This window comes from Nannobrachium achirus, assembly GCF_963921795.1.
Source record: "Nannobrachium achirus genome assembly, chromosome: 6".
Lineage (NCBI taxonomy): Eukaryota > Metazoa > Chordata > Actinopteri > Myctophiformes > Myctophidae > Nannobrachium > Nannobrachium achirus.
The window spans coordinates 69,658,474-69,676,957 of record NC_137815.1 but is presented as its reverse complement, the minus strand read 5'-3'; the positions used below and the strand labels follow the sequence as shown (position 1 = coordinate 69,676,957).

At 43.6% G+C, this 18,484-nt stretch overlaps 1 protein-coding gene across 1 annotated transcript; it reads right to left on the bottom strand.

Annotated features, from left to right (window-relative positions):
• Positions 1-488: 488 nt before the first annotated feature.
• On the bottom strand, positions 489-17,632 carry rft1 (RFT1 homolog). The gene is made up of 10 exons (XM_080728543.1): positions 17,400-17,632; positions 16,747-16,832; positions 14,004-14,126; positions 12,395-12,686; positions 11,382-11,516; positions 9,905-10,165; positions 8,603-8,747; positions 6,486-6,591; positions 5,129-5,378; positions 489-1,895 (listed from the first exon to the last, which is right to left on the bottom strand). The coding sequence occupies exons 1-10, from the start codon at positions 17,460-17,462 to the stop codon at positions 1,731-1,733; spliced, it is 1,626 nt and encodes a 541-aa protein (XP_080584669.1). The 5' UTR covers positions 17,463-17,632; the 3' UTR covers positions 489-1,730.
• Positions 17,633-18,484: the final 852 nt, after the last annotated feature.

Below are 18,484 nucleotides of genomic sequence, written 5' to 3'. Positions count from 1 at the left end.
TATGATGCTATGTAACATGTTCAACTTACTTAAGTTGACAAATAGTCCAATGTGCTGCCAAAGTCTCCCAGTTGCCAAAAAGCCAGTTTGAAAATTCAATAATTCATAACTCATGCCAATGTTTAGACAATGAGCTTATGTGACTAGTGTTCCATATACTTACTTGACAGAGATACCCAGACAGGGACAACCACACACACACACACACACACACACACACACACACACACACACACACACACACACACACACACACACACACACACACACACACACACACACACACACACACACACACACACACACACACACACACACACACACACACACACACACACACACACACACACACACACACACACACAGAAAGAGAGAGAGACACAAACAACTCATCTATTTCAGTACAGGATTGGTACACACAGCTTTATTCAAATTTATAACAGATGCTTAATTTATACTCTATAGTACAATAGTGTCGCTTGCTGAAATCTTTGCTTGAAAATCTGTTATTTTCAGCAAACGACAACATGGTGCGATTTAGTATAAATTAAGCTTAATAATGCATGCACCAACCTCATACATTCATCCCCTATTTGTTTCACCACTCTGCCCATAATATGACAGATTACTATTCAGTAAGAAACCACTGCTCCCAAGGTCCCATGAATTTAACATAATATGAATCACTATATAAAACTATACATCGATACGGTAAAATAAATGTACATGTGGATTTTAAATCCTACATGTACCTCTGCTACTCTTAGAGACAATAATGGCGGGGTGCCCACTGGCCTACTGGTCCAGCGCATACAGTACCACATAGGCTTTGATACCTGACGGCGTCGCCGGTTTGATTCCCCATCCGGACGACCTTTGCCGCATGTCATTCCCCATCTCTCTCCCCATTTCCTGTCAGTCTACTGTCCTGTCTAATAAAGTCATAAAAGCCCCAAAAACTAATCTTAAAGGACAATAATGGCATTTCTCCTTCATACTCCTATGTCATAAACATAGAGTTAGGTCCAGTGTAGCTCTGGTCCATAGCGTTAGTAGAGTTCTCCCCAACGCTATGTTCCTCTACCGTATTCCTTGGCAAAACCGGAAAACACTTCCAACTCACTCACTCAAGGTGAGTGAGTGAGTTGAGATAAGGAAATCTGGAGGTCTCAGTTGGAACTGTTACCCCCGCGACCCGATTCCGGATAAGCGGTTGAAGATGGATAGATGGATTAGTCTCACTGGGTGTTATTCAACTCTGCGACATTGGAAGCGCTGTTTCGTAAAAACAGTCTTCAACCAGGAAAAGTGTCTCCATCCGGTGGAATATTTTTCCTTTTACCCCAAGAAATGTATTTTAATCGTGTGGTGGGGGGCTCAGACCGCGTCCACTAAGTAGAGTAAGCTTTCAACAGTCCACTGATACCTTTGGTTTTGGTGAGGGGCGAAACAGTTTTTGTTATTTTCGGACCAGACGGCGGGGTTTTACGGTTTTGCCAAGGAATACGGAGGTATTCGTTAGGGAGAACTCCACTAACGCTATGGACCAGAGCTAGGTCCAGTGTAGAATTGGTCCACAACACCTGCGACAACACATGCATGCATACACACACACATGAATGCATACGGTACATACGTAGCACAGGCAAGCTGAGTGCGTTAGATTTTATCGCACGATGATTCAGTTCAAAAGGTCCTTCCGGTCCGATCTGCTCTATTTAAAGGCAGATCTACGTGTCTTTCTTTGTGTATCGAGACAGCAGCTGTGTCCTCACAAACTGGACCAGCTTGTGCTCCGTCAGGAGAACAGTGACCAGCACCACCAGCAGACACCCGGCTCCCACTGCGATGTGGACCAGTCTCAGGATCCATCCACTGTCACAGCAGAACATACCCTAGGATAGGTGGAACAGTGTGTTAGGACCAGTCTCAGTATCCATCCACTGTCACAACAGAACAGACCCTAGGATAGGAGGAACAGTGTGTTAGGACCAGTCTCAGGATCCATCCACTGTCACAGCAGAACATACCCTAGGATAGGAGGAACAGTGTGTTAGGACCAGTCTCAGGATCCATCCACTGTCACAGCAGAACATACCCTAGGATAGGAGGAACAGTGTGTTAGGACCAGTCTCAGGATCCATCCACTGTCACAACAGAACAGACCCTAGGATAGGAGGAACAGTGTGTTAGGACCAGTCTCAGTATCCATCCACTGTCACAGCAGAACAAACCCTAGGATAGGAGGAACAGTGTGTTAGGACCAGTCTCAGGATCCATCCACTGTCACAACAGAACATACCCTAGGATAGGAGGAACAGTGTGTTAGGACCAGTCTCAGGATCCATCCACTGTCACAGCAGAACATACTCTAGGATAGGAGGAACAGTGTGTTAGGACCAGTCTCAGGATCCATCCACTGTCACAGCAGAACAGGCCCTAGGATAGGAGGAACAGTGTGTTAGGACCAGGATCCATCCACTGTCATAGCAGAACAGACCCTAGGATAGGAGAACAGTGTGTTAGGACCAGTCTCAGTATCCATCCACTGTCACAACAGAACAGACCCTAGGATAGGAGGAACAGTGTGTTAGGACCAGTCTAAGGATCCATCCACTGTCACAACAGAACATACCCTAGGATAGGAGGAACAGTGTGTTAGGACCAGTCTCAGTATCCATCCACTGTCACAGCAGAACAGACCCTAGGATAGGAGGAACAGTGTGTTAGGACCAGTCTCAGTATCCATCCACTGTCACAGCAGAACATACCCTAGGATAGGTGGAACAGTGTGTTAGGACCAGTCTCAGGATCCATCCACTGTCACAACAGAACAGACCCTAGGATAGGAGGAACAGTGTGTTAGGACCAGTCTCAGGATCCATCCACTGTCACATCAGAACAGACCCTAGGATAGGAGAACAGTGTGTTAGGACCAGTCTCAGGATCCATCCACTGTCACAACAGAACAGACCCTAGGATAGGAGGAACAGTGTGTTAGGACCAGTCTCAGGATCCATCCACTGTCACAGCAGAACAGACCCTAGGATAGGAGGAACAGTGTGTTAGGACCAGTCTCAGGATCCATCCACTGTCACAGCAGAACATACCCTAGGATAGGAGGAACAGTGTGTTAGGACCAGTCTCAGGATCCATCCACTGTCACAACAGAACATACCCTAGGATAGGAGGAACAGTGTGTTAGGACCAGTCTCAGTATCCATCCACTGTCACAACAGAACAGACCCTAGGATAGGAGGAACAGTGTGTTAGGACCAGTCTCAGGATCCATCCACTGTCACAGCAGAACATACCCTAGGATAGGAGGAACAGTGTGTTAGGACCAGTCTCAGGATCCATCCACTGTCACAACAGAACAGACCCTAGGATAGGAGGAACAGTGTGTTAGGACCAGTCTCAGGATCCATCCACTGTCACAGCAGAACTGACCCTAGGATAGGAGGAACAGTGTGTTAGGACCAGTCTCAGGATCCATCCACTGTCACAACAGAACATACCCTAGGATAGGAGGAACAGTGTGTTAGGACCAGTCTCAGGATCCATCCACTGTCACAACAGAACAGACCCTAGGATAGGAGGAACAGTGTGTTAGGACCAGTCTCAGGATCCATCCACTGTCACAGCAGAACAGACCCTAGGATAGGTGGAAACGTTTGTTAGGACCAGGGATGATCTTTGGATAGTCATTCATTATAGCAGGGGTTTTCAAAGTGGGTGACAGGGCACCCTGGGGTGCCACGACGGCAGTCCAGGGGTGCCGCGATTTGGAATTTATTTGGACACTTAAAAAAATATTTAGTATCATTTTAAACTTGAAGTACAAAGTTATTTTCAGTCAGTTCTAACCAAAATGGCTATTATCTCAACGTTTTCCTCGCAACATAATCACTAAAATATCGTCACTGTCGGGCAGAAACCAAGTTTCAAATGTGTATGTCTTTTGGTATAGCAAAGCCCTGCTTCATCATACAAGACTGTCACTTACATACAAGGTTTCCACCCAACAACGACCATATGCTATAAATATAAGGTGCTGGGAGTGAAAATTATAATGTAGGGGTGCCTCGGGTTAAATAAAATATTTATGGGGTGCCCTGAGACAAAAAAATAAAATAAAACGTTTGGGAACCTCTGCATTATAGTCAATATAGTAGTAAATTAACCACTTTCAAACGGGTGTCCCTATTTTGGGCATGTGACATGGTGTCCCACTGTCCCTAGTTTGGGTAAGCTCAGCTTGTATATTGGCAATTTCTTTAAACGTATTTAAGTGGCTAAACTTGTTCATGAAATTCTGATTCATAATTACAGAAAATATATTTCCAAAAATGAGGAATGTTACGCCTAAATTATACTTGATTGAGTTTGATTGATTAAATACTTTATTAGAAGTGTGCAGAGAAAAGAAAGCACCGGAAATGACGGTTCAATACAAGGTCCGCTAAGAGGATTTAAACCCAAGAAAGCACTATGGCTTGTGTCCAGTACAAAGGACCCCATCCTTTGAACTCAATTCATTCACTTTGTCATAAGATGAACAGATTTTGAAGTGAAAAACGCAACTCATAATGAATTAGGTAAATCAGCATCATAAATGTGACTTTAAAACAGGGGTCTTCAACAGGGGGTCCGGGACCCCTAGGGGGTCCTCAGAGTTACTAGATGGGGTCCTCCAAATCTTCCAATCGTTTTTTTTATTAACAACTTGAACCCTAGTGTCCATATTCTGAGAACTGTAGCCAAAAATAGCCGATCTACAAGCTCGCCTCGCAGTACGAGGCTATTTTCGAAAAAAGAGGTTTGGTGTTGAGGGGAAAAAGAGCAGACTAAGTACAGAGTGAAAGGTCAAGTTTATTAAGTATTGATGGCTCAAACCGTTAAATATCTGAAAACACAAATTGACATGAATCCAAAATCCCCAAAAAGCTGATGATTGTGCTGTCAAACAATGAAACTATATGGAATCTATGAACAGGTTGTGGGGGTCCCTGCTTCATCTCTCTCTCAACTAAGGGCCCATTGGCCTGAACACGTTGAAGACCCCTGAATTAGGTGAATCAGCATCATAAATGTGACTTTAAAATGAAGAGACATGGTGGGTTGGTACCTCGGAGATGGCAGTGATGACCGCGCTGGCGGCCAGCGCCAGCAGCAGGGCCGGTGAGGGCCACAGGCCCCTCAGGGGCCTCCACGGACTGGGCTGGAAGTAGCGCTGGATGTACAGCAGGCTGTGCAGGATGCGGAGGCCCATGTTGAGACAGTTAGCCAGGATGAAACCCACACCGCCTGCCCAGCGGGTCAGCAGGTAGGAGAGGAGCAGGAAGGAACCAGACAGAGCCAGCATCACCAGGTTGTACCTGATGACATGAAATAATAATTAAGACCTGAAAAATACCTGAACATTAGGCTTGTCACGATTCACTCAACTCACGATACGATTCGAATCACGATTCAAGGTTCACGATTCACGATGTCACGATTTTTTCAACACAAATTTATTTCCCAGAGAAATTACCCCAAAAAATCCACAATTCTTACAATTCCAGTATTTTCTTTGCTTTTAACAATACTGTTTTCTCTTATGCTCTTTTCAATACAGTAGAACTATCAAATGACAAAAAAACAACAATTACATTTCAGTTCTCTTGTCTTCTCTTACAAGGAATCCTGTATTTTTCTTTTTACAACACTGTGTTCTCTTATCCTCTATACACAGTAGCAAATAGCAAATGAAGGAAAAGTGTAAACTCATCAATTCTTAAATGTCAAATCCTGTAACATGTCTTCCAAATCCTGAAAAGCGTACGTTTCTTTATCTTTGGTGCTCACAGAAATAGAATTATATGTATTTGACCACAGACCCACATCTCAAAATATTTTGTTCCTGGGACACCCCAGAAGCAAATATTTGAGTTAAAAATGTTCGCTTTAAAAGAATATTATATTCAAAGATTTGCACACATTTTCAAGTTTTTTCAAAAATAGAAGATATACAAGCTTATAGCGCGGCACTAAAGTATAAAAAATAATGGCTTAAAAGTGTCCATGTGACAGAACAGTTATGTTGCTATATCTAATATTATTTATAGTATTTATTTGGCCGCCAACCCACATATCAAAATAATTTGTTCCGGGGACCCCCAGAAGCAAACATTTTAGTTAAAAATGTTCGCTTAAAAAAAGAAATAAATGTTTTTGTCTTCCCCCGACACTTGGGCCAAAATGACATAGGCATCGGAAATGTACCAGAATTGTATTTATTTATCTTTGATGACTCGTTCCAAAATATCAGGAGGCTGCAGCATGCCTTTTTTAGATGTACTTCCACTCAGAAAAATGCTGTAATTACAACAGAGCTACACGCTAAGAAGACATCATTACATTTTAGGCTTTTGTAGGATGCATACATACAGTATATATGTGCATTTGTGTGTGTATATACTGTACTGTATGTGCGTGTTTACCGGTCAACCTCTTCCTGGCTCATGGCAGCAAACACAAAGCACTCAGTCACACCGTTGACAGCCAGCAGGAGCACATAGCAGCTGTAGCATCGCAGCAAGGTGGGCCCTTCAAAAGTATACAAAATCACTGTTAAATGACTTAAATATGGATGAATAAATCCATAACCAAATAAGACTCAGAGACAGCCAAAGGACTATATCTTAAATTGTTGTATTTGAAGAGAGTCAGACAAAGAGGACAAAACAGTGAGCATACCATATAGTGGCAGCATTGTCTCTCTCTCTCTCTCTCTCTCTTCTAAAATGGAGGCTAGAGATACAGTATATATGAAGTACAATATCACTGTGGGACTCGTTGATTGGTTCACAGATCATAACAAGAAGACAGTAGTTTCTTCACTAGTAACTTTCCACTAGCCAGAACCTACAGTATAACCCAAACATAGTCTCGTAGTCAGGGTAACCAAAGTCGCCATGACCTGTACTAATGATAATAATAATGATATAATGAATACCTACTCCTCCCGCGGGGGAAATTCAGATATCGCAGCCCAACCCAGCTGCTTTTTTATATCAGCTTTAACCCAGCTGAACTCAACCCAGTGATGCCCACAAGGAGCGCAAGGGGGAAGGGGAGCAGTGGTAGCTGGAGTGGGGAATCGTACCTGCGACCTCTGGGGCCTCCGGAGTCCTAGGTGTGGACACTAACCACTCAGCCACTGCTCTAATGTACTGTAAGTCCAGACAGTAGTTCACAGAATTTAACTTTATGGTCATGTGAGCCTCATACATGAATCATACCATTTAGGTATCATAAATTCATATCCATCAATCACCATGATCAATAATACTGTATAATCAGAATGTCTCGTAATGGGACTTGTCTCCTGTGACATTGTAAGTCAGTGGTTCTCAACCAGTGGTCCGAGGACTACAAGAGGTCCTTGAGGGGGTTCTAGGAGGTCCCCAGCTAAATGATGGAGAGTTTTGGTAACCAAATGGACCCTTATAGATCTTTAACTCTTGAGAGCGTAAAATGAAACCAAATGGACCCGTACGGGTCCATTTGGTTTCATTTTATACACTCGAGAGTTAAATTATTGTTAAACATCTGCATTACTTAATTTACAAGAAGTCTACACCATTAGAGAATGTAGAAGAATTGTTATTTTGATCAGCGTTTGCCTGTCAGCTCAACCACATCAATTCAATACAGCATGGAATTGTGGACAAAATCTTATCCAACAATAACAAAATATTCAAAGTTTTGGCTCTGAGAGGCTAAATCTCATCAAATGGTGGTCCGTTGGCTCAAATGCCCAATAAATAAATGGACCTTGATGTGAACAGGGCTGACTGACCTGCCCCGCTACTGAGCAGAGATCCTCTGTACTGACCTGCCCCGCTACTGAGCAGAGATCCTCTGTACTGACCTGCCCCGCTACTGAGCAGAGATCCTCTGTACTGACCTGCCCCTCTACTGAGCAGAGATCCTCTGTACTGACCTGCCCCGCTACTGAGCAGAGATCCTCTGTACTGACCTGCCCCACTACTGAGCAGAGATCCTCTGTACTGACCTGCCCCGCTACTGAGCAGAGATCCTCTGTACTGACCTGCCCCGCTACTGAGCAGAGATCCTCCATACTGACCTGCCCCGCTACTGAGCAGAGATCCTCTGTACTGACCTGCCCCGCTACTGAGCAGAGATCCTCTGTACTGACCTGCCCCGCTACTGAGCAGAGATCCTCTGTACTGACCTGCCCCGCTACTGAGCAGAGATCCTCTGTACTGACCTGCCCCGCTACTGAGCAGAGATCCTCTGTACTGACCTGCCCCGCTACTGAGCAGAGATCCTCTGTACTGACCTGCCCTGCTACTGAGCAGAGATCCTCTGTACTGACCTGCCCTGCTACTGAGCAGAGATCCTCTATACTGACCTGCCCTGCTACTGAGCAGAGATCCTCTGTACTGACCTGCCCCACTACTGAGCAGAGATCCTCTGTACTGACCTGCCCCGCTACTGAGCAGAGATCCTCCATACTGACCTGCCCCACTACTGAGCAGAGATCCTCCATACTGACCTGCCCCGCTACTGAGCAGAGATCCTCTGTACTGACCTGCCCCGCTACTGAGCAGAGATCCTCCGTAGACGTCCAGGGCCAGCTGAGAGTAGGCGTAACCAAACACGGTGATGATCAGACCAATCACCAGCACCAGCTTCAGCAGACACTCCAGGACCTCTGCCACGATGGCCACTTCCTCCTGCAGTTCAAAACAACAATGCTGCGTTAGTACCATGACTTAGAGACAGAAGACGAGGATTGATTGATTTATTGAATACTTGTCAACAGCACGAGGTACAGTCAGACATTCAGGCTAAAATATAACACAAAAAAAAAGTCTTATGACTGTAGACATGTTATGACCTACTTTCTGTCATTAAATTCCGTGCAGGTGATTATTTTGTGTTGGAGTTTGGATGCGCTCGTGGGAAATCACTCAACGGTCCTAAGTATGAACTTTTTTCGGATTTGCACATAATGCAGGAGGCAACGGGACGCTGCATTACTGAAAACGAGTGCTTCCAAACTCCAATCAGAATTTATTGTCAGAAAGTAGCTCATAGTCATAACATGCATGTCTACGGTGGATTCTTATGAAACAAACACTTTGCAGACAGAAAGGATAATTCAAGCTTTCCATACAGCAGCGAAATTGGTGAGTTTAATGTTGTTAAATACAATCAGATAGAACCTTTCTGTTTGGATCCGATCCATGGGCTGTCAATTGTTGGGGTTGCAACTCTTTTTTCAACATACCGAATTAAAATAAATCTAAAGTCGCAATTTGCGGCTAGAAAGCACCAATCACAAAGGCAGTGGTGATGAAAATCAGGTTTCCCACACATTTTTACCTATGAATTTCCAAAACTTTTCCAAACCTTGTCCAGACTATTTACCCCAATTTCCAGGACTATATAACAATAATTCATCTCAATAACGAGTCGCTTACTCCTATGTGCAATGCCCAAATACAGGCAGTGTAGCAAAAATAAAGTGGGCTCGCTGCGAACGGATCATGGCGTGCATGACGCGGATCATGCACGATGGACACGCCCACGTCAAAAGGTAAGAAAATAGTGGCAGGGAGTTGATTTATGGTGGCAGTAAATGAGTTAACAAAATCAATAACCATAAATGATGCATATGTAGCAATTTTTTCCAGGACTTTCCAGGACCCTTGATAAATTCCCAAACTTTTCCAGTACTGGAAAAAATATTTTTCTACGTTCAAAATATTTCCAGGAATTTCATGACCGTGGGAACCCTGGAAAATAGCTGACCAACAAGCTCACAAGAAGCCGCTGTGGGCTTGTCACAGCAAAAGGCGTTATAACTCAGGCCTACAATGGTGCTAACCTGTTTTTGCTTCCTGACGTCACGTCCTCTCTCCAGCACTTTGGCGAAGAACACGTAGAAGCTCTCCTCGATGGGCAGGAAGATGAAGCGGGCCACCATGGAGCCCAGGTTGTTGACGATGTCGTAGACGCCCTGCTCCCCGAAGCTCAGCACGTTCAGGAAGGTCATGACGTAGCGCTCCCCCTCCGTCAGGATCTGCTTCAGGAACGACTGCTTGAAGAAGCTCCACGTCAGACGGGCCATCGTCCAGTCTATTAGGGGCTGAGGAGAACAACAGGGTTCCCACGGTCATGAAATATTTTGAAATTAGAAAAATATTTTCCAGTACTGGAAATGTTTTGGAATTTATCAAGGGTCCTGAAAGGTCCTGGAAAAAATTGCTATGCATTGTCTTTGGTTATTGATTTTGTTAATTTATCTGAAATGACAAATTAAACATGGGCCAAATTGTCAAATATTAGAGGCAGAAATTGTGAAAATACGCAACGCGTGGCGTTATATAAAACCGTGTTATACAAAATTCCTCAACTCTTAGTGCTCGTCAGGGTGGGGGTCCCCAGTTAAAACATGATTATTTTGGGGGTCACGGCCTGAAAAGGTTGAGAAACACTGGCATACACTACCTGTCTTTGGGCATTGCGCATAGGAGTAAGCGACCTGTTATTGAGCTGAATTATTGTTATATAGTCCTGGAAATTGGGTTAAATATTCTGGAAAAGTTTGAGAAATGAATTGGTAAAAATGTGTGGGAACCCTGGAACAATAAAACAAAGGTGTTTGTTTAGACCAAGGGTATTCAACAGGGGGTCCGGGACCAAAGTTACTACAAGGGGGCCTCCAAATCTTTGCGTGATAGAAACTTTTTTTCTCCTCTATTTATATTAACCACTTGTCCATATTCTGAGAACATTAGCCGAAAATAGCAGCTCACAACGCTTGTAGATCATCAATTTTCAGCAAAGAGGTTTGGTGTAGAGGGGAAAAGGCGCAGACTAAGTACAGAGTGAAAGGTCAAGTTTATTAAGTATTGACGATTCTAAAATGACCCAAAGTTATTCTCCATAGAGAAAGACTTCTGCGACCCGGGGGATGAACGAGTGATGTCAGGACTTCAGTATTTTAGCTGATCTAAAAGAATTCTGAATTGATGCTTGTTCCTCTTGTGAGGCATATTATGACCAAATATTACACTAATTAATATAAAGTACACAGACGATCACCTAGCCATTCAAGATTGTTTACTGAGGGACACAACAAATGCCCTGGAAATAATCAGTCACAACGCCAAAGGTGACAGTTCAGCGCGTGATGGCACTTTGATTTGCACTTGATTGGTCAGCTACTCCCGTGTTTTGGGGCCCTCTGCATTATCAGCCTCTCAGTCCTTTAGCTAAATATGTGATATTATTTACTGAATCGATCAATGGTAAATGATCACTGATGTTGAGCAGAGGCAAGCTTTTATTGTAAGAAGTACCTCTCCTTTACTCCTGCACGGCAGCAAGTCCCCAACGTTGTGCACGGGGAAATACTTCTTGTCGGCGTCGTCAGAACCCAGGAACCGTATGAAGTAGACGGCATAACACAACACCAGGAACCCTGTGTACACAAACTAAGAAGAAGAAAAAACATGTCTTAAAACAGTCATTCTCCGTTTACTTCCTTTGTAAACAACACTGCTCCTACTGTAGCTCAGCAACGGTAGCATGGATTAGGATGGGGTCTTTTGTAATCACGAACGGACCACGGTGTGCACGCAGATCGTGCACGATCCATGCACCATCGTGCACAATGGACACCGATGGCAACCGTGAAAGTCACTGTTTTTTCTTGCCAGTAAATGAGTTTAAAAGTCCCCCCCCCCCCCCCCCCCCCCGAGTCCTGACCCACAGGTTGAGAACTAGCCTGGAACCAGACCAATCCGCCGGGGCAAAAAAAAACGTGCCCTTGACGAATATGGGTCTGGCCCCGCTCAATAGAGGGTATGTGCATGCATAAAGTGAATGGCAAATCGAGTGGCAAATCGAGTGGCAAAGTGAGTTTAATGTTGTTTAACGTAGTTTAATGCAATCAGATAGGACTTACAGTATCTGTTTGGAAGTACGGGCTGTCAAGGCCAGAAAGTAGTTTTTTTGCCACTCAGTAAGTGTTCCTGCATAACTGTCGGGTATGATGATGATGTCACGCGCACACCCTCTATTGTGAATCCATTTCCTCTCCCCCAAAATTTGGGGGAACCAATCAGGGCCCTGGTCTAACCAATCGTGTCCAGAGCCATTTTTTATCCCACCCCTTGGAAATGAAAATCCTGCCCGTGAGTCCAGACTAATATTCGATACGCAGTGAGGACTTACTATGAGCAACGCCAGGCTAGTTGAGAACCACTGCCTTAAAATACTTTCAAATAATGAATACCAAGCAGGGAACATTTCCCATTGACAGTAACAGCCACAGCAGTGGGGAGGACTTCATCATCATCTTTCTTTTTACCTGAGCAGCAGAGAAGATGTAAAGCCCCCACTCTGGAGCAGAGACCACCAGCACCACGGTCAGGATGCACTTGGCCAGCATGGCTAAGCTCTCCGCCACCACCTTCAGCTTGAGGAACATGTGCGTCTGGGCCAGGACCCACAGGGGCTCGGCCAGGAGCTCCTGCACGGCGGCCAGGGCAAAGATCCCCACGGCGGGGCCGTAGTGGGGGACGTCCTGGGGGTCCGGGATCTCCAGGAGCCACAGCCACACGTACACCAGGAGGGACCCCCACAGCACACCCAGGGGTAACCTGGGGAGACAAGAAAAAGGCACACATATAGCAGGGGTTTTCAAAGTGGGTGACGGGGCACCCTGGGGTGCCGCGACGGCAGTCCAGTGGTGCCGCGAGATAATTTGATAATATTTGGAATTTATTTGGACACTTGAAAAAATCTTTTTAAACTTGAAGTACAAAGTTATTTTCAGTCAGTTCTAACCAAAATGGCTGTTATCTCAACGTTTTCCTTGCAACATAATCTCTAAAATATAGTCACTAACGGGCAGACACCTCGTATCTCCAAGTTTCAAATGTGTACGTCTTTTGGTAAAGCAAAGCCCTGCTTCATAATACAAGACTGTCGCACAAAACTAGTGAAAACAGCCGATCTACAAGCACACAAATTGCGAGGCGTTGTGTGCTTGTAGATCGGCTGTTTTCACTATAGTACATTTTATAGATGATAAATACAAAACGAACGGTTTTGGACATACAAGGTTTCCACCCGACAGCGACGATATGCTATAAATATAAAGTGCTGAGAGTGATTATTAAAATATTTATGGGGTGCCCTGAGACAAAAATGTTTGGGAACCCCTGACATATAGGGCTGTCACGATTATGACATTTCACATGACTATTAATTGTCACTCGAATAATAACGATTAACCATTCAATTGTGTTTTTGTCGTTGTCAATTACATTTCTGTTTGGCTTGTAGGCTTTGAAGTTGCACATGGCAGATACGACACATAACCTAAATATACAAAGAAATGACTGAAGTATTTAACTTTATACAAAAGAACATTGATAGTGGAAATAGCAGATCTGCTATTTCCACTATTTTTTTTAAATGTAACATTAAATGTAACAAATCTAACATGACGATTATGACAAAATAATTGCGATTCAACGATTAGGTAATAATTGTGACAGGCCTAAACATACAGTGCTGTACATTAGGGCTTATTATGATTATTGAAAATAATCCAGAAGACGTGAATTATGTCATTCTTTCCCTATTTGAATCAACACAGGAAAAGAAATGTTTGGATTTTTTTTTTTTCCCTAATTGACTAAATTGATTAGTCTGATTAAGCACTTGTTTATCTATATTATACTTTGTTGTACAGTGGTGGTGTGAAAAAACTGTGAAAAATGCCCAGATCTACAAGCTCGCAACGCATCGCACCACAACATACGTATATTGTGATCTTGTAGTCAGATCTGCTATTTTGACTTTTGCAAAAATCGTTGAAATAATCGTGCTAGCCTAACATAAAGACCCATGCAAGTCCAGTGGATGATCTGTCTCCACCTCAACGCTTTTAATGGTTAAGTGAAACTCACGGCAGCCATAGTAGATTGATGATCTGTCTCCAGTTATGGCCATTCCCCGTCCCCGCACTCAGACAAGCCCTCCGGAATGCTTCTCTGGATAAGAAGACTAGTGTGGAATACAGTAGTGTCAACCTGCGTGCACACACACAGGCACACACACACAGGCACACGCACACACACACACACACACACACACACACACACACACACACACACACACACACACACACACACACACACACAATAGTTAATGTACAGTAATCCTCTTTTTTTCACATAAAGGTGTGACAAAAATGTATTCAAATTTTTGGTACAAACTGCAATAAAACAAATTAAAGACAAAGACAAACAAGAACAAAAACCAGACAAAACAAAAACAAAAATACGGGCGAAAAGCACAATACAATGTCCATAAAATTAACTGTACAGTAATTCTGTTGGAACGTATCATTAACCTTGCGTCACCATGCTTTCCACTGTACCTGTGGACACCTGGTTTCCATTCTGTGTGATGTGGTCTAGACTAGAGACCACCTTCTCTAATCATTCTGCCAAAATAAAAGTCTGGGTTTCCGAGGCTAATCATTGTGTGACCAGTTGGTGCCTGTGGCTGTGTTATTATTACCCCAAATGCAATCAGGTCTAGTCTCGAGAGTCGCTACGAAACAGAAATAAAATGCGACATACTAAACATAGTATTCCAAGAAAGTACCTGAGGGGGCTTTGGAATAGCGGCACTGGCGTTACGAAGACAAATAAATGGGGAAATAGCGGGGAAATGCCTTAGGTTAAGGCCCTTTTCCACCGGCAGCGATAACGATGACGATAGCCATAAAATATCACAGCGATAATTATGCCTTCACATTGATGTCCGATAAAGTTATCGGACATCAATGTGAAGAGGCGCCAATTAACAGCCGCTCGCGCAGAGCGCACCTCCAGCTGTTTGTCAGAGACCCAGTTCCATATCGGTGTGATCTTAACCACATCGTTGTTGATCCTAACAATGTAGTTGTCGGCTATCGTTGTCTGTATCGGTGTTGGGTGGATGCTGCCGATCCACTTCAATTGAAAACCCACCTTTTTAAATCGTTATCGTCATCGTTATCGCTGCCGGTGGAAAAGAGCCTTTAGTCTTACGTTTTTGGGTTCTTTGTAATGCTGACTCTTGATAGCAAGAAAAAAGGGAGAAGACATGCACATCCAACCCTATAGTTGGGCAGGTGCTGAGCGAACGAGTAGATACTAGAAAAATAAACTAAAACACTCGCACACTGTGGGCTCACATGTGAAAAAGTGCTTTATTGCACCAAATAAATGAGTGACGTTTCGAGCAACACTGCTCTTCTTCAGACTGAAGAGTCCGAGTCTGAAGAAGAGCAGTGTTGCTCGAAACGTCACTCATTTATTTGGTGCAATAAAGCACTTTTTCCACATGTGAGCCCACAGTGTGCGAGTGTTTTGGTTTATTTTTCTAGACTCTTGATAGCAAAGCATTGCATTGGGGTGAGGGGGGGGAGGTCCTTTTTGATGTCAATCAATCATGTCACCTTAATTCAAGTGATAGATGCCAAAAATAGGGGTTTTGTGATTTTTGTTAATAAATATGTTTCTAATTCTATTTTAGGGACATGACATGTGATCAACCTGCACAGCCTTTGTGATCTACTGGTAGATCACAATCTACCTTTTGGGCAGCCCTGTGCTCAGTGACTGGATCCCAAAAGGACGTATAGACTCTGTGCTCAGTGAATGGATCCCAAAAGGACGTTTAGACTCTGTGCTCAGTGAATGGATCCCAAAAGGACGTTTAGACTCTGTGCTCAGTGAATGGATCCCAAAAGGATGTTTAGACTCTGTGCTCAGTGAATGGATCCCAAAAGGATGTATAGACTCTGTGCTCAGTGAATGGATCCCAAAAGGACGTATAGACTCTGTGCTCAGTGAATGGATCCCAAAAGGACGTATAGACTAATTGTAATCCAGGGTTTAAAGAAAGTGGCAAACCTGTTTCCTGTTCTGGGTTCTAGCTCTGGTCCATGGTGTCTTAACTCCTAACACAGGGGTCTTCAACAGGGGGTCCTGGACCCCTAGCGGGTCCTCAGAGTTACTATAGGGGGTCCTCCAAATCTTTGTGTGATAGAATTTTTTTTTATATTAACCACTTGAACCCAAGTGTCCTTATTCTGAGAACTTTGGCCAAAAATAGCAGATCTACAAGCTCACAACGCCTCGCAGCTATTTTTGGCAACGAGATTTGGTGTAGAGGGGAAAAAGAGCAGTCCCAGTACATAGTGAAAGGTCAAGTTTATTAAGTATTGACAGTTCAAGTGGTTGAATATCTGAAAACACAAAGTGTGTCGTCAAACGATGAAACTATATGGCATCTAAAGGTTGTGGGGGTCCCCGCTTCAGCTCTCTCTCAACTAAGGGGTCCTTGGCCTGACAACGTTGAAGACCCCTGTCCTAACACGATAGACCAGAGCTAATCCCTCCTGTTGGTTTTCCCCATAGCTTAATTTGATTGGCTCTGCAGTAGAACACAAATGGTGTCATACTGTATCCGTGTTTGTGTTTCCCATACAAATCTGCTGCCGAGCCAATGAAACTAAGCTGGGACACTGAGTGACTCAATCAGAACAGAGAACAGTTATGCTACCTGGAAACCTGAGATTACAGTTATACACAGAATCTATTGTATGTATGATCACTTATAGATCAGTGCTCTGATGACGACAGTGGCTTAACTTACCTGACGTTGACTACACCGATCAGCTCTTTGGACACAAACCGTAGTGTGAATGCATTCAGCAGGAACGTGAGCACCCGAAACATGACCTGAAACATGAAATCATGGATCAATTGTTGATTGATAGAAGAATTTATTAGAAGTTTGCACAGGAAAAAGTAGTTTCATGACAGTAGCCTACAAAACACTGGTACAACCGTAGTCAACTAAAAGAAGATCCTAGTAAGCTTTACGGCTTATTTACACTGGAACCACTTTATTTATCTCATATAACATTGAAACACAGACGGATAGAGCACAGTACTTTACATAGGATATCATCAATAACAAAAGGGAGAACAGCATTCACATTTTCAAAAAGAAGATAAAAAAGGAAAATAAAATAAAAAGAAAAGGAAGCTATTTACAGGGGAAAGGGGGAGGGAAATATGGGCTTAGTCTATTACAAGTTTCGAGTAGCAGCCGTCTGTAGGTGACTTTTCATTCCGATTTTGAAGGAGGTTGTAGGGATTAATAATTGTAATTGTCCACACAATCTCAGCTCGCTGTTCTTGGACCACATTAAAACCACATACCACAAGAGTACACATGGTCTAGCTACTACTAGCCCCGTACTGTAGTAGTATTAACGTTCACCATTCATTTAGCTAATTTACCTGTAGCAATACGTTGTATGAAGCCAGAGTGGATGCATTTTTCAGGACGTCTTGTGAGCTCATCTTGAAGCAACCTGCAGGCTGATTCCTACTGTCTTCTGATTCTACTGTCTTCACAGGATCAGAGAGAAGAACATCGTCGGTGGATTCAGGGTCATGTTGACACCTTCATGATGTGAAAACTGTGTGTGTTTGACGTTGAAAATGTGTGTGATTTATGCTGCTAGCTCCTCTTCTTCATCATCAAGTTGGACTGACTCAACATGTACACGTTCACTTCCGTACACACGTAACGTCAGTAATGACGTCGATCATGTGTGTGTTCATGTTACTGCCACTAGGGGGCGTAAGAGTCATAGTCATCTGTACTGTACACACACACGCACGCACGCACGCATGCACGCGCACGCACACACACACACACACACACACACACACACACACACACACACACACACCACAATGGAAATAAAAGCCAGGGGTCTTCAATGTTTTCAGGCCAAGGACCCCTTAGTTGAGAGGGAGATGAAGCAGGGACCCCCACAACCTGTTCATAGATTCCATATAGTTTCATTGTTTGACAGCACAATCATCAGTGTATTTTGGATTCATGTCAATTTGTGTTTTCAGATATTTAACCACTTGAACCGTCAATACTTGATAAACTTGACCTTTCACTCTGTACTTGGTCTGCTCCTTTTACCATCTACACCAAAGCTCTTTGCCGAAAATAGCCGATCGAGGCGTTGTGAGCTTGTAGATCGGCTATTTTTGGCTGAAGTTCTCAGATATGGGTTCAAGTGATAATAATAATTAATATAAAAAAGGAGAAAAAAAGTTTCTATCACACAAAGATTTGGAGGACCCCCTGTAGTAACCCTGAGGACTCCCTAGGGGTCCCGGACCCCTTGTTGAAGACCCTTGAAATAAGCCATCAGCCTCAGTGCTTTATAATTAATTTGCACCATTGTATAGTACCACTGTACTATTTGCAAAATGTTAATACAGTATTCAATCAATATAAAAACAAAATGTATGGTAACTTCACACAGCTTAATCCTATCATTTTTCATTGGCCACAGTCT